This window comes from Gambusia affinis, linkage group LG03, assembly GCF_019740435.1.
Source record: "Gambusia affinis linkage group LG03, SWU_Gaff_1.0, whole genome shotgun sequence".
NCBI classification, from domain to species: domain Eukaryota; kingdom Metazoa; phylum Chordata; class Actinopteri; order Cyprinodontiformes; family Poeciliidae; genus Gambusia; species Gambusia affinis.
In genome coordinates, this window is record NC_057870.1 from 16,949,429 (window position 1) to 16,963,134 (window position 13,706).

General features: G+C 36.4%; 1 protein-coding gene across 4 annotated transcripts in view; it reads right to left on the reverse strand.

Annotated features, from left to right (window-relative positions):
• Nucleotides 1–4,910, reverse strand: part of kcnip3b (Kv channel interacting protein 3b, calsenilin) — a 54,583-nt gene extending 49,673 nt beyond the window's left edge. For all 4 annotated transcript variants that reach the window (XM_044108916.1, XM_044108908.1, XM_044108899.1 and 1 more), the window contains exon 1: nucleotides 4,763–4,910. In XM_044108916.1, the coding sequence (XP_043964851.1) occupies nucleotides 4,763–4,873 (111 nt within the window). In that variant the 5' untranslated portion in view covers nucleotides 4,874–4,910. The remainder of the gene's footprint in view (nucleotides 1–4,762) is intronic.
• Nucleotides 4,911–13,706: the final 8,796 nt, after the last annotated feature.

Sequence of the window (13,706 nt, forward strand, 5' to 3'; positions counted from 1 at the left end):
GGAGACCAGATGTTTGATGACAAATCAAACTTAAATTTAAACGTATCGGTATTGATATCGGTATCGGCATTTAGCGATACAGGCCCTGTAATTATTTGGCATTCATGCTCCTAATGTATTTAAACTTTCTTGAACTTTGTAACTGACAGCCATCTTGACAGACAGTTGCTATGGAGTTGCTATGACAACAAACAAGCCACAAGCTTAGAGCCTTCATTCTTATCTAACTTTTAAACAATATAAGTACATTACAAATGTTACTCAATTACAATTTTTGAGTTGTCTGCCCACATCTGTGTAATACTCAGGTAAATATCAGTGATATTTACTGTAGTACTTACAAACTAATTAGCAAAAGTGGCTTAGCTAATGTAGTTAATTAGCTAATGTAGCTTTTACATGCTACATATTTTCTTTTTGTTGGTCTCATAGCCATGGGTTCGCCATCTTTACCAGTCCGGTTCAGAACTCTAAATTGGATCAAAACCAAAATATGCAATATCACACACTCCTACCATGAGGAGCATCAAGACGAAAAACAAAAATAAAACTCTGTAATAGTTTATAAACTAAATAGCTTACTAAGTTTCCTGGCAATCAGTTTCTGCTACACCAAACAGCTCTTCTCCAGGCTTGATGTGGATTCTGCTGAGCCCATCCACTTATAGGATAAAGTTACTAGAACTGTTCAATTATTTAATGAGTCTAAATTCACTCCACCTATTTAACAGGTGGGTCCCACAGACGAGGGGCCAGCTGCATAACAAAGCCCTCTGTCCCTGCAGACAGTCTGTCACTGATCTGTGGCCGTCCTGAGGAAACACGCACCATTAGGAACGATCAACCTGAAACCTGTCAAGAGTCACACAACACTGTAAAAACACAAAATCAGAACAACTTTTGTCCAGTTTCTACTGAAAATATTTTCACTTTAAATGAGACAAATAACTTTTCAGCAAGATATATACATTTCTTTTAAGTTAATAAGTCTTAAATATGAAATACTAAAGGTTTTCAATTGTTTAAATTTGAAATTGATATATTCTAATTTGAAATGTTATGTTTTCATTAACTCGAAGCAGAAAATCTTCACAATTAATAAATAAAGTATCTTAAACACCAGCCGTGCCATAAAGAAGGCAATGAAGTCAGTTTTCTTCTGACTGGTACCAATATCAGACCATCACTTTGTTGCAAGAGAGAAAAGAAAATCTGCTATTTCTCTTTCAGTTTTACTCCTGAAGACACTTCTGGAGCAGGGAGCACAGCTTTTGAACAGAAATTGAAGATATTTATGCAAGGGACATCAAGCTTGAGCTGGAAAATTACTTTGGAGGGAGAGCAGAGTGTATTTGTATGATCTATCTTCCAAGAAGTCAAAACTTCCTGCACAGTGCAGGATTTGTCAGAGGCTACCCCCAGAATTTGAACTTTGAGCATTTGGAGAATCATCTGAGGAATCTAAGTAAAATTAATGTTTGTTATATTAATGAGTTATTAAGTTGCCAATATATCTTGTTTCTGTCAACAATCCAATAGAATACATATATTTGACATCAGGAGGTTTAATAATATTTTCATGGATGAAACCAACATTTGTAGGTTGCTATTCAATATACAAATGCATTTTCCGCCTCACTGAGGCTCTATTTGAGAAGGATCCAACTCAACGTTTACACTCACAAGTGAAAATGGCTGTGAACAGATGCACAATTATCTGAAAAGCATTAGTAGAGCCTCCTGCCCAATAAACAAAAATGCAGGAAGTGGTTTCTGAATGGTAGGTCAACAACAAAAAACTTGTCTTTTCCAGCAGCCATTGTACAGTGCATACAGCGGCAAAACAACGGCAAAACAACGGTAATACAACGTATGTAACTGTACATCCTGCAGCTCGGCTGGAGTTGCTAGGTAATGGTATATGGTTGTGCCCTAACAACCAGGAGATTTTTGAAACATTTCATTTTCCTGACACTGAAAAACATTAACTCATTGCAAAAAACAGCTGGGCGATTATTCTAAGCACTTGGGTGTTTTTAGAAACAGCAGAGTATAACATCAAGTATGATAACATGCAAAATATGAATTTTGCATAAGATATCCCCTTTAAAGGAAAGAAGAAGCGCCATTAAATAAAAATTATTTAGTTTCCAGTATTTTTCATCTTGAAGATCTAGTGCATTACTAATGTTTTAAGATGGGGGAAATTCAGCTCTCTGACAGCTCCGCTCATCCCACTGAAATTGGGTCAGAATGAGAAAACAACTGCTCATTATATTATTTAAAATAACTGAAGTGAGTCAAGCACTGGAAACACGAGGCCCTCAGATGCCTCACAGCATGATTTAATTCAAACACCTGCATGTTGACAGTCAGCCAGAGGAGAAAATTATAAATGTTTCAAGCTGGTTTATAATGCAAACTTCTAATAATTACTCCAAACTACAACTATTTTTAAACTATGATTTACATAATACTGAAAAAAAACTCCACCAGTCAAAACAAATTAAAGTAAAATTACCTGTTGGTGAAGCAGATGAGTATATTTGTGTGTTTACATTAATCAGAAAAATAAAGAGTTTTAAGAATTTGATATAAATATTGTCTAATAGTCTGACACTAAATGCTTATACAATAACTAGTACAATTCAATAATAATACAATAATACAAAAACTAAAGGTCAAGACAAAAATTAATATATAGTCTCTCTCTGTGTGCCGGTGCAACTTATAATGTATTCTTACAGCCTTGCTTGAAACACCAATGCATTACTAACAGCTGCCTGCATTTATACATATTTAATATATTTTCATGTCTAATAAAGAAACACAAAACTCTTTGAAATTAAACATATAATTTCTAAATTACGGAGCAATTATTTACTTGAATACAGCACATCCACTCTGTAGGCATAATTGGGTCTAGTTTTATTTACACAACTTTCCCAGTCTGAGGTTTGTACAAAATTGAATCCGTGCTCTGAATGCTACACTGTAAATCTCAATCTGAACACCTTCAGGTTCTGACTGCTCAGTGCTTCCAATATGATTCTTGGTATGAGCCGAATATGCATCAACAGGCAACTCAGCTGCATTATGACAGGAAGCAGGTGGAAGCCATTTGGCAACGATATAGTCTAAAAGACGTTAAAGAATTGGAGAATAAAAACAAACTGGTCAAAATGGACATCTGAGTGAAAGAAAGACAGCAATCTAGAGATTAAATACCAAAACTGCAAAATAGAAGTGAGTGTCGGATACTTCAGGTTTCCTACAGAAAACAGGAAAAACATCCGTCCATCAATCCAACCATGTTGTTTATTTATAGATGATTTAATAATCACTAAATAGGTATTTACAGGGTTCTTACATAAATTGTAATACTGCTATTCCCAATTTCTCACCACTTAATAAAAAAACCTCTATTTAATATTTTAATAACTGATTTTAAAATGGGCTTAAATTGACAGAGATGTCTGCAAAGATTGATCTGAAAAAACTTTAAATTTGGACCTAAAACATGAGTTGGATCCCTGATAATAAGAGCTATACTTCACCTCTCAGTGGTCGTTATGTTGAACTAGGAGTTGGTATTTATCATATCAAAGTATTGTTAGATTTTAAAAACTATTTTCTCCGTTTGTTCCACAAGAGTTTCAATAAATGTCAGTAAATTTAAAAAAATATTTTTAAATGCAGTTACTGCATGCAGCTTTGTGATTTAAATGCCACTTCTTAAAGTAAGTGGTATCAAGAACAGCATTTGTTTTGTGGCTTTGTCTGCCTTGCAGTCACAGCCAAACAATAAATCATAAATAGTCATCATAATCACTCATAATTTTTATTATCACGATAGAACCACAAGATATTACGATAAAATTCTAAGTCCATATCGCAACCCCCCTTTGCCCCCCCTTCCGATATGAAATAATTCCTCTGTTAGCGATTTATGCACACAAACAAAATGATTCGGAGATTAAAAAAAAATAAAAAAATAAAAAACAGATGCCCGAATTAGCTGCCTCCTTTAATAAAAAACAAAACAAAAAAAACTAAGACGTAATCTAAATCTTGTAACAGGTTGTTCCTGATTTCCATCTCAGAGAGAGAAACCTTCAAAACGGAGGTGAAACTCAACCAGAGTGGATTAACTCGCGGAGCTTTGCGAGGCGCAGGGAATCACTTTGAGCCTTTTTACATTCCAGTCTGCTCGATCCAGACTCTGCTCGTTGTTGGGGACTGATCTCCCAACCTGCTCCCCTGAGCCAGGAGGAAAACACGCACACACATGATTTCAGACACATAATCCCACTCTCTCCCTGACGAGGACTGGAGGCGCAGCTTTGAAGACACGCGAATCACGTAGAAAAAGTGGCCAGGTAAAAAAAAATTAATAAAAAATATAGGAAAAAGCCTGGACTTAATGAGTGAGAGATAAAGTCACGGTGATGCCGAGTGACACTTGGTGTCCGCAGGGTTTGCGCTGCGCACAGAGCGGAGCGTCTCCACCACATGCAGCTTCCAGCTGAGTTGCAATTACATAACTTCACTAAGAAACTCCGCTTTGGGCAAAAACTGGCAGCAAACGAGCTCAAAGAGATCACGGAGGGATACAGGAACACGACGAAAAGCAGCAAGAAGCCAACAAGTAGCACAAGTGAGCAAATGGAAATTTAATTATTGCATTTTCTGGGATTTTCCGTCTACAACAGAAAAGATTTTATTTTATAAAATAAGGATATAAAAAATGTTTGAGACCTACCTGCATGGTGTTTTTTCCAAGAGAGATTCCCGTGGAGAGTGTGTCCTCCTTGCGTGAAGCCTCAATCTGACTGTCGCTCCTCTGGATGCGAAGGAATGTGCGCACACACATTTATCTACGCATACACACACACACTCACACACAGGGATTCACGGAGAGGGTGGGGTGCAGCAGGGAGCGGCTACAGAGGACACAACTGGACATCCATATTTTAGAGACGTGGGGAAAGCCACCAAACTGCCTGTGGATTTATTTATCCAACAAGTTAACCTGTAACATCTGGGCAGATGTGCAACATTAACCCTCACAGCTGGACTGGTGCAGCTGCTGCTCTTTAAATGGGATTAATGTGGTACTTTCTCCATCTTTAGAGATTTCCCTCAGACTGCTTAGACTTTTATATCACACACTTATTGGTACTTTGCAGCTTAATGGAGGTTAATAAGATCTCACTACGGATTTCATTATCAGCTTCAGAGACATCATTAGCTAACACTTTTAGGCTACTGGTAGGAATGGTTTTTATCTCCTGTCCTGGTTGTGTGAGAGAACCAACTGGTTAGCCAGTCTATAGCTCTGGATAACTCAAAGATATACAGCAAAGTAAACCAGGAACGCACAAATCAAGTCAATAAGTGGGTATGCATTACATGCAACACATAGGGGTGCTGCGCAAAAGGAGGCGCCAGAACATGGCCAAAAAAAAAAATTAAATACTTAGTGTCAAGATGTGCTTTTCAACCCATTTTAATAGTGTAGAGGCGGAAAAGAAAGTTCTAGGGGCAGAAAACAAAACAAAAACACGGCAGAGGGATAAGGTTAATGATGTTGTAGGGGTGAAAAAGTTTAGTTGTTGACAGACAATAGGTGAGTTATGACAGTCTACCAAGAGGAGGCTTGTAAATATTCACCTTAAGTCACTGAAATAACAGCTCACTACTGTCTTGTAGTAGAGGTGCTATAATATATCAACATACATCCGTAGCTGTTCTCCTGCCTACAGACAATGTGGAGTAAACAATAGTGGTCACAGAAGGAGGCCAGAGTACCCAGAGAAAACACACAACTGCAGCAAAAGACCTTGTCAAAATTTTGGCTGAAGCTGGTAAGAAAGTGTCATTACCCACACTGGGTAAGTGTCATTACCCAGAGTTGGTAGAAAACAAGTTTTCTACCAACATGGACTGAAAGGCCGCTCACTGTGGAGGAAGCCATTACTTCATAAACAACATCAAGAATAAGATTACGGTTTGTAAACACAGAGAGACAATGATTACTTTAGGGATACATTCACACAGCAGGTATTGATGCTCGATTCAAATTTTCTGCCGAAATTCGATTTCTTTTTTTGTTGGGATGTGTGAACGATTTACGACGCCAAAGCAATCGCATGCACAGAAAACACAACACTGCTAAAGGAAATAATAATGGACGGATCCGTTTATGGATTGATTATAGGACTAACATCCAGCTGTTGATCACATATGACTCATGTTTCCATTGCAGTTTTGCAAAATACGCAACTTCGATTCAGCTGAACAACCATCTCATCCTAGCACAAAAAACTTTTGATCAAAAAAACGTGTTTTTGAAATTAGCATGTTTCCTTTAAGCAAATTTATTTTTGTAATTCCAATTTGCAGAATCATATGGTCAAGGGAAAGACAGCTATTGACACAGGCAGAGTTTCAATTAAATATTGCACGAAATCAGCACAATATCAACAAAGTTTTGTGCACATTTGTAATGGAAACACATTACAATGAAAGAAGCTACTGACTTTTTTCATTATCGTAATTTTCAGACATTGTTTTCATCCTGATTTTGGTGCAGAATTATAACGCATGTTTCACATCAATAACATTAAAGTTGGATCAAATGCGACATGGCCACTTAGACTGCAGACGCTTTGAAAACAAATGGATGAATATCCAAATTAGCATCACGTAAAAGTGGCACAGATCAGATCAGAACTGAATTGGGTCGTTACTGGTGAAAAAGTTGTATATATGTAGCATATCGTGCAAAAAAGGGGGATTTTGGTTGCATTTGCCAGCTGTGTGAACAGTAACCTAAATGATGGAGACAGATCTTGTGTTTCGATGAAACTAAGATTGAAATGTTTGGCCATAATGACCATCATTAGAAACAAGGAGAGGAAAGCTGTAAGCCTGAGAACGTCGTCCTAACTGTGATATATGAGGTGTTGCATGAGTGTTTTACTGCAGGAGATAATGATGCACTCCATAAAATAGATTAGTCTTATCGCAAAGGAATATTCAGCAGATATATTGAAGCAGCATCTCTGTACATCAGTCAGAAAGTTAAAGCTGTTTATTAAAATGCAGCTTAAACACTCACTTGTTAAAGCTGCAGATTGTTTACAAACTATAAGCGCACACTTAGTTTAAAAAGCTGTCAAATCTGGTGTAAAAAAACTTTCAAATGCAGAAATTTAAATGAGCAAGAACTAGAGCTGTTTTCATTAGTAATCAACTTAATTGTTAGACTGCTGCACAAATATGTTAGTTTCCTACATTAAGGCAGTGAAAGAAGTGACAAAAACACAACTTTTATAAATTATTCATCCCTTTTCTCCCCTTGTCATCATTGCAGCAAGTTTAAGACAATGTGAGGAAGATGCTCTCTTTTGTGTGTTAGTGTTACATGATCGTCATGAGTCTTTCAGAGAGAAATGCAATTAACGCCCTGCTAGAGAAACCATGTGTGCCTGGCTGGGAGCTAAATCAATTTAGTCGACGCCTTCCTGTAAAGCTGCCTGCAGCAGGAAGGAAGAGGCAGCAGGCCAAACGGCGACGGAGGGAGGTCAAGCTTCTTCACACATCACACAGATTGTTTAATGAGCAGCTGGGAAATGTTAACATCCTGCAGGGCATAAGAGGGGAGGCAGCCTTTCCAATTAAGCTGATTCCTGTTAGTCACCTAAGCTGGAGAAGAAGCAACCTGAAAACGCAAACTAAATATATATACTTTTTAAATATTTGTTAAAACTGTCACCGTGTTGTGACAGTTTGTTGTGAGACAGATAATCTGTGAAATTTTATTTTTTTTATCTTCTCCAACACTCTCAGTGGAAAAACAACCAATCAGAACCAATAGGAGGGTCCTAGTGATGACAATCAACCTCATGTACTTCCTACTCAATGTGCTAATAGTGGAAAAACAACTTACTGGTCCAGGAAAGTTATGTTATTGTTTATGAAAGTTATGTTATTGCAGTATTATAGTATTAGCAAGTAAAAACACAGAAAAAATAATTACATTGGGTATAAAATAATGAATTAAAATTAGGGAAAATCTCAATTATAGAGAACAAGGAGGTGTGGAAACCAAAGTAGGTAGATTAGTGAGAAAACATTGGAGATATAGGTTTCTCCAATATTACGTGGGAAATATTTTCCCACATAAATATCTAAGTGGGAAATAATAAAATGTTTAGAATTAATTAAAGAAACACTAAAGCTAAAGTCTTACCCAGCAAACACAGAAAATATAATTATGAAACAATAAAATCTAGAATAGTAGAAATCAATATTCTTAGAGCATGACAGCTTTTACAATTATTATAAACCACCTGAAAAGCAAAAATGTATATAAGTATGTTATGTAAAAGTTACAGAAATCAAAGTAAACTATGAGATATTAAATAGCTTTAACCCATATCCAGCTTTTCAGAGGAGGTTTAGTTTTTTACAGAGTCACTTTGACTAAAACCTCTGATATTTTTCTGGGTCAACGTTTTAAAAACACAGTTTGATCCTTGTTTTAATAACGTCTGAAAGTCAAGTACTTCGGATCAGACTCTTTTCAGTTGAATCAGTAAAGTCCCATCAGAGCGTATTTTGTACCTCATTAAATATGCAGCATAAGCCCAACATGAAACATAAAATTTACTTGTAAAACACAAACCAAGACAAGAAAGTTTGAGCTAAATAAAATATCTGGTTATGAAAATTTTATTTTGGTGTAACTGTATCTCTCATTAGACACATACATACATGAATAAAGGCCTTCAAGAGCATTGAATGACTTGTTTTTGTAAAGATATTTAATGTGAATTGGTGCAATAATAATAAACTGCATTAAATTGAAGAGGCTTAAAAAAACAGTGATTTTTCACCTGCGAATGTATCCCATAAAATATCTTTTAGGGCGGTATTGTGCATCGTTTCTGCTGAATATCTAATAAACATTTTATAATGTGACAATTATTTCTTCGAAGACAGAATCATCACTGCATTAGCTGCTGTCTGATGAGAATAAAACCAGTCCTACACAATAAAAACCCTGTTACAGATCTAGAGAGAGGCATATTATTCTCGTAACTGAAGATTTTATCTCTAAAGAGACTTTTTAACTAACTGGATTTTTTGACAAAACCCCAGATCTAATCATGTTATCTTAGTTTTATCTCCTCTCTGCCATGTTATCTCCAACACACCACACACACACACACACGCACACCCACACACACACACACACACGCACACACACACACACACACACACACACACCCACACACCCACACACACACACACACACACTTCACTGTCTTGCAACCCCAATGTAAATGTATGTTATCACAAACACTGAGCATCGTTTGGAGGTCAGAGTTGGAGAACATTGTGTTATTCTGGACGTGTTGTTTCCCTGGTTTTCTTTTATTTACCCCACACACACATCAGTATGTCTTCCTCACAGAGAGGAAGGATCAGAAACAGCTACCAGAGAGGAACAACCTGATGGATCACAAACACTTAAAGATTGTTAACGAGTTCAGCTGGGACTGATAGCTCTGATTTCTGTCTCTACATGAGTGAGTCTGAACTTACAGTGTCTATAAAAAAGTATTTATTTTGTTCATCAATTTTGAAAATCAATCAAACTTTGGATTTTGTAACCTAAAGAAATTCTACAAAATTAAATCCAGTTAAGTAGGTTAACGAAGTTACATTTACTTTAGTAAGTTTTTTGGGGGAGAAAAATTACTTTATGAATATTTCTTCTTGCGTACAATTTGTGGGTACTCTGCATAAAACTATAAAGCATAAAATAACTAATTGGATAAATATTTGCCCCCTTCATGTCAGTGTTTAGTAGATGCTCCTTTGGCTGCAATCACAGCTCGGAGTCTCTGTGGATAAGTCTCAGTCAGTTTGCTGGGAATCTGCTGTGGCTTTGACTAGGCCAGAACATCAATGTTTTTTTCAAACCATTTCTGTGAAGCTGCAGAAAGCCTCCAGCTCAGGATTTGCTGCATATGCTATCATATAGTGATTTAAGTAAGAGTTTGAATGCCAAAACCAAGAGGCCAAAACGAGCCTCCATTTATTATCTGTAGGTTTTCTTCCTCTCACAGATATATTTAAATTATATCAGAGCTGTAAAACTGCTTGTCCACTCAATTTTCACCTTCATTAAACTGTCTGTGTCTTGTGGATGGCCTTTTGGTGGGTCTTAAATGCCATCTTGATATTTTACCGTTTCTAGTGTGACAATAAAAAGGAGATCTGAGAAGGTCAGTTCGGCATTTTCAAAGAAATTTGTTGTTCAGTTGTCATTCTGTAAAGCTGAGTTAAGACATGTTCTATTTAAAAAATAATAATTTAATATTTCTACATAATAAATACTTTTCATTGACAATATAACCAACAACATATTCAAATATCACAAAAAAACAACAATAATGATGGACAGACAACTAAACAATATTCAATAAAAAAACAAAACAAAACAAAAACTGCAGTGACCATCTAAAGCATTTCACATTTGTATTTCCTATCAAAAGTTTTCATTCTTTTAAATACCTTTAAGTAGTCTGGTCAGTTCTGTCTATTTTGAGTTTCTTTCGGAAAGAGCAATTTTAGGGTGACTTGTCACTTTAAATCCAAATAAGCTGCTGCTGGCCACGCCCCTTAAATCAACATTTACACTCGCACATGAAAATTACTTCAAACAGATGCGCAATTACACAACTGTCTTTAAATATTAAACAAACATCTCTCTGAATGGTAAGTAAACAATAAGACACTTGTTTTTTCCCCAGCAGCCATTCAACAGCGCATACAGCAGTTAAACCAGCTGACCAAACGGTTGGAATTCCACTTGGGTTGCTAGGCGACGGGGCTTGGTTCGCTGGGGTTGCTAGGTAATCTTGAACAGCCGTTGATAGTGACTTAAAAATCGGGCGGTTTTGGAAACGGTTCATTTTCCAGACACCAATAAACATTAACTTACTCCCAAAAGCGCATAGAAGCAATAGAAACCCAAATGGAAATATAAAACATGAATATTTCGCATAGCTTAAATAAAAGCGTGATCAACGGCATCTGTAGCACTTTGTGAAGAAATATTACAATCATTTAAATTAAGTGTGATTTAAATTATTGCATTGTGACGTCCTCAGGTCACAGCAAACATGAAGAGAGACTAAAGCAAAACCTTTTGCCCTAAATCCAAAACATTATGTGTAAATAAAAAGTTACACTTCCCATCTCCCTAAACACGTCACTCAAAGTGCAGACCTACATCTAATTCAGAACTTGGAATACATATTTCATCCAATCTGTCTGATTGTGAGCCAGTTTGCAAAAAAGATTTGGGAATTTCTGTCTCTTTGTGTTTAAAATAAGCAGGAACATAAATAATTTTCATTTGAAACTGCAAATGATGGCTCTCCTAAGTCATGATTCATATACAAATTTATGCTCCATTTTCAGATTTGTGAGAGTGAAAACATTTGAAATGCATAAATTATTGTCTCCTTCACAATCATGCCATACTTTGTGTTGGTCCGTCATATAAAACGCCAACAAAATACATTAAAGTTTGTGGTTGAAATGTTTTTAGCATTTTTATTATTCCAGAAATTCCCTTGCACCTTCTAGAGTTATGCTACTTCAATATGAGACCAACATCTGAAATCAAATTATTTTCCACCGATTTTCTCTTTTTAGTTTGCATATTTCTGCTTCCTGCAATCTGAGCAGCTCTGTGTTTGGATAGTGAGATGAAAGTGAAAAATGTGATTTTAATGAGAATCAGAAAGACAAATGAACCACTGAAGTCGCAGCTTGGGGATACTGTATTATTTTCCAAGCTCCAGGCTGCATTGCAATGCAGATGGATAATGAAATATACTGAAACTTTACCTATAAAATGCTAAATCAAAGTAAAAACCTTATTGTTGTGTATTTCTGTGCAACCGCTCTCCTAATTCTGCATCTACTTTCTTCCCTCTTAGAGCGGGGAGTCACATGTTTCCCTTTTGATGAATGCTTGAGAGTCCATTCACATCGACTGGAAGCTCGTCGCCATGAAGGCAGATGAGGACCCATCATCAAAGTAATGTAAATCCCCGTCTGCCGCTGGCGGAGATTCCCCAAAGGGAAGCTTCACTGCTGGAACATGCAGTCATTCCTGAGCCTTCAGACAGGGAAGAAGCTGAGGAATAACGCAGACACACAAAAGCCGCAGCTCGGGAGTAACTCACCCCTCAGGATTTCATGTTTCTATGGAGAAGTATGCCTATTTTTAGAAGCGATATAAATAGATTTTCCTGTAGCTCCAATGCTCAAAATCCAGTCCCCAGAAGCAATTATTCTATACCATTTGGTTTTTTTCTCTCTCTCTGTGACTCTATTGTTGCTTTTCAAAGCTGCACAGCAAAAGTTTGATCCCTCTCTCTTGTGTGACTGACAGTAAGAACGCCGAGCGCTTTACTGAGACTGTCGAAAATAAAGTGCAATTTGTCTCAGAGACATTATAACTGAGCTTTGTGATCTGAGACCACACTGACACTGAGGAAAACATTTCTCCACCCAGAACTCCTAAAACGACTGCTTCATTAAGCAAAATAAACCTACTAATCAACAAACTAACAAGGGGACACAAGCAGTTTATTGAGCAGTTGGGGGGCAGGCGGCTAACTTTGTAGCTGTGGAAACCGTTGCTAGGTAACCTGAGGCAATCAGGGACAAAGATCTGATTGTGACGGAAAGCAAGGTGTTGGAAATCAGAGGAGTGGAAGAAAGTAGCGGGTTACGATACAGAGATGGAACTTTATCACAGTATTTGTGATTTAAAAAAAAAAACACTATTATTTATCTTTTAGGTTGTTTGGCAGGTTGGTGACTGCATGGCACAGCATTCATAGTGACTCAAACCCTTGGAAAAACTTCCTCATTTGCTCAAAAATTGGGTGATTTAAATCGTTAAGCTGCACAGAGTAACTTCATTTGATAGCCTTTTCTAATTTTCTGACATTTCTTGAGGCTATCGTCTAATAAAAAGTGGAGAAAACAGCAAAAGTAAAATGTGTGATCATGTCAGTTTTTATGCTAACATCAATAATTGAAATATATAAAGGCAACGATAAATCAAAATTCTTATTATTGTGATAAACCTTTCATAATAAATGATAAAAATATGATAAATGCCAACTTCTAGAAGAAGTTCAGACAAATTGGTTCTCTAATAACTTTCTTTGTTAAAAGAATGAAAGATGCAAATTTTATAGAATTATAAATCAAAATGAACCCAAGTACTTTTGTTAAGAGAGAATATTTTATGAACACAACCTTAGCAAATATTTTTGGTCCAGATATTTTAGTACACTAGAAATAACTTTTCAGTGAGATACAGGAGCTGGTTTTAGATCAATAATTCCTCAATATTGATTAAAAAGTACTCGTTCCACTGGCAGAGATTTTTCTCACATTATATGATGTACCATGTTGAAACATTAAAGGAAGAAGTGACAAAAATAAAGCATCAAAATAAATGTTATTAATTTTCACCTAGTCGAAACTGTGACTCACACGTATAAAATATTTTTGGAAATAGTGCATAATCTGTTTTTTTCCCTTCAAAAATTAGGAGTTTTGGTGACAAAATCATAAAGAAACCATATGATGAACTCTGT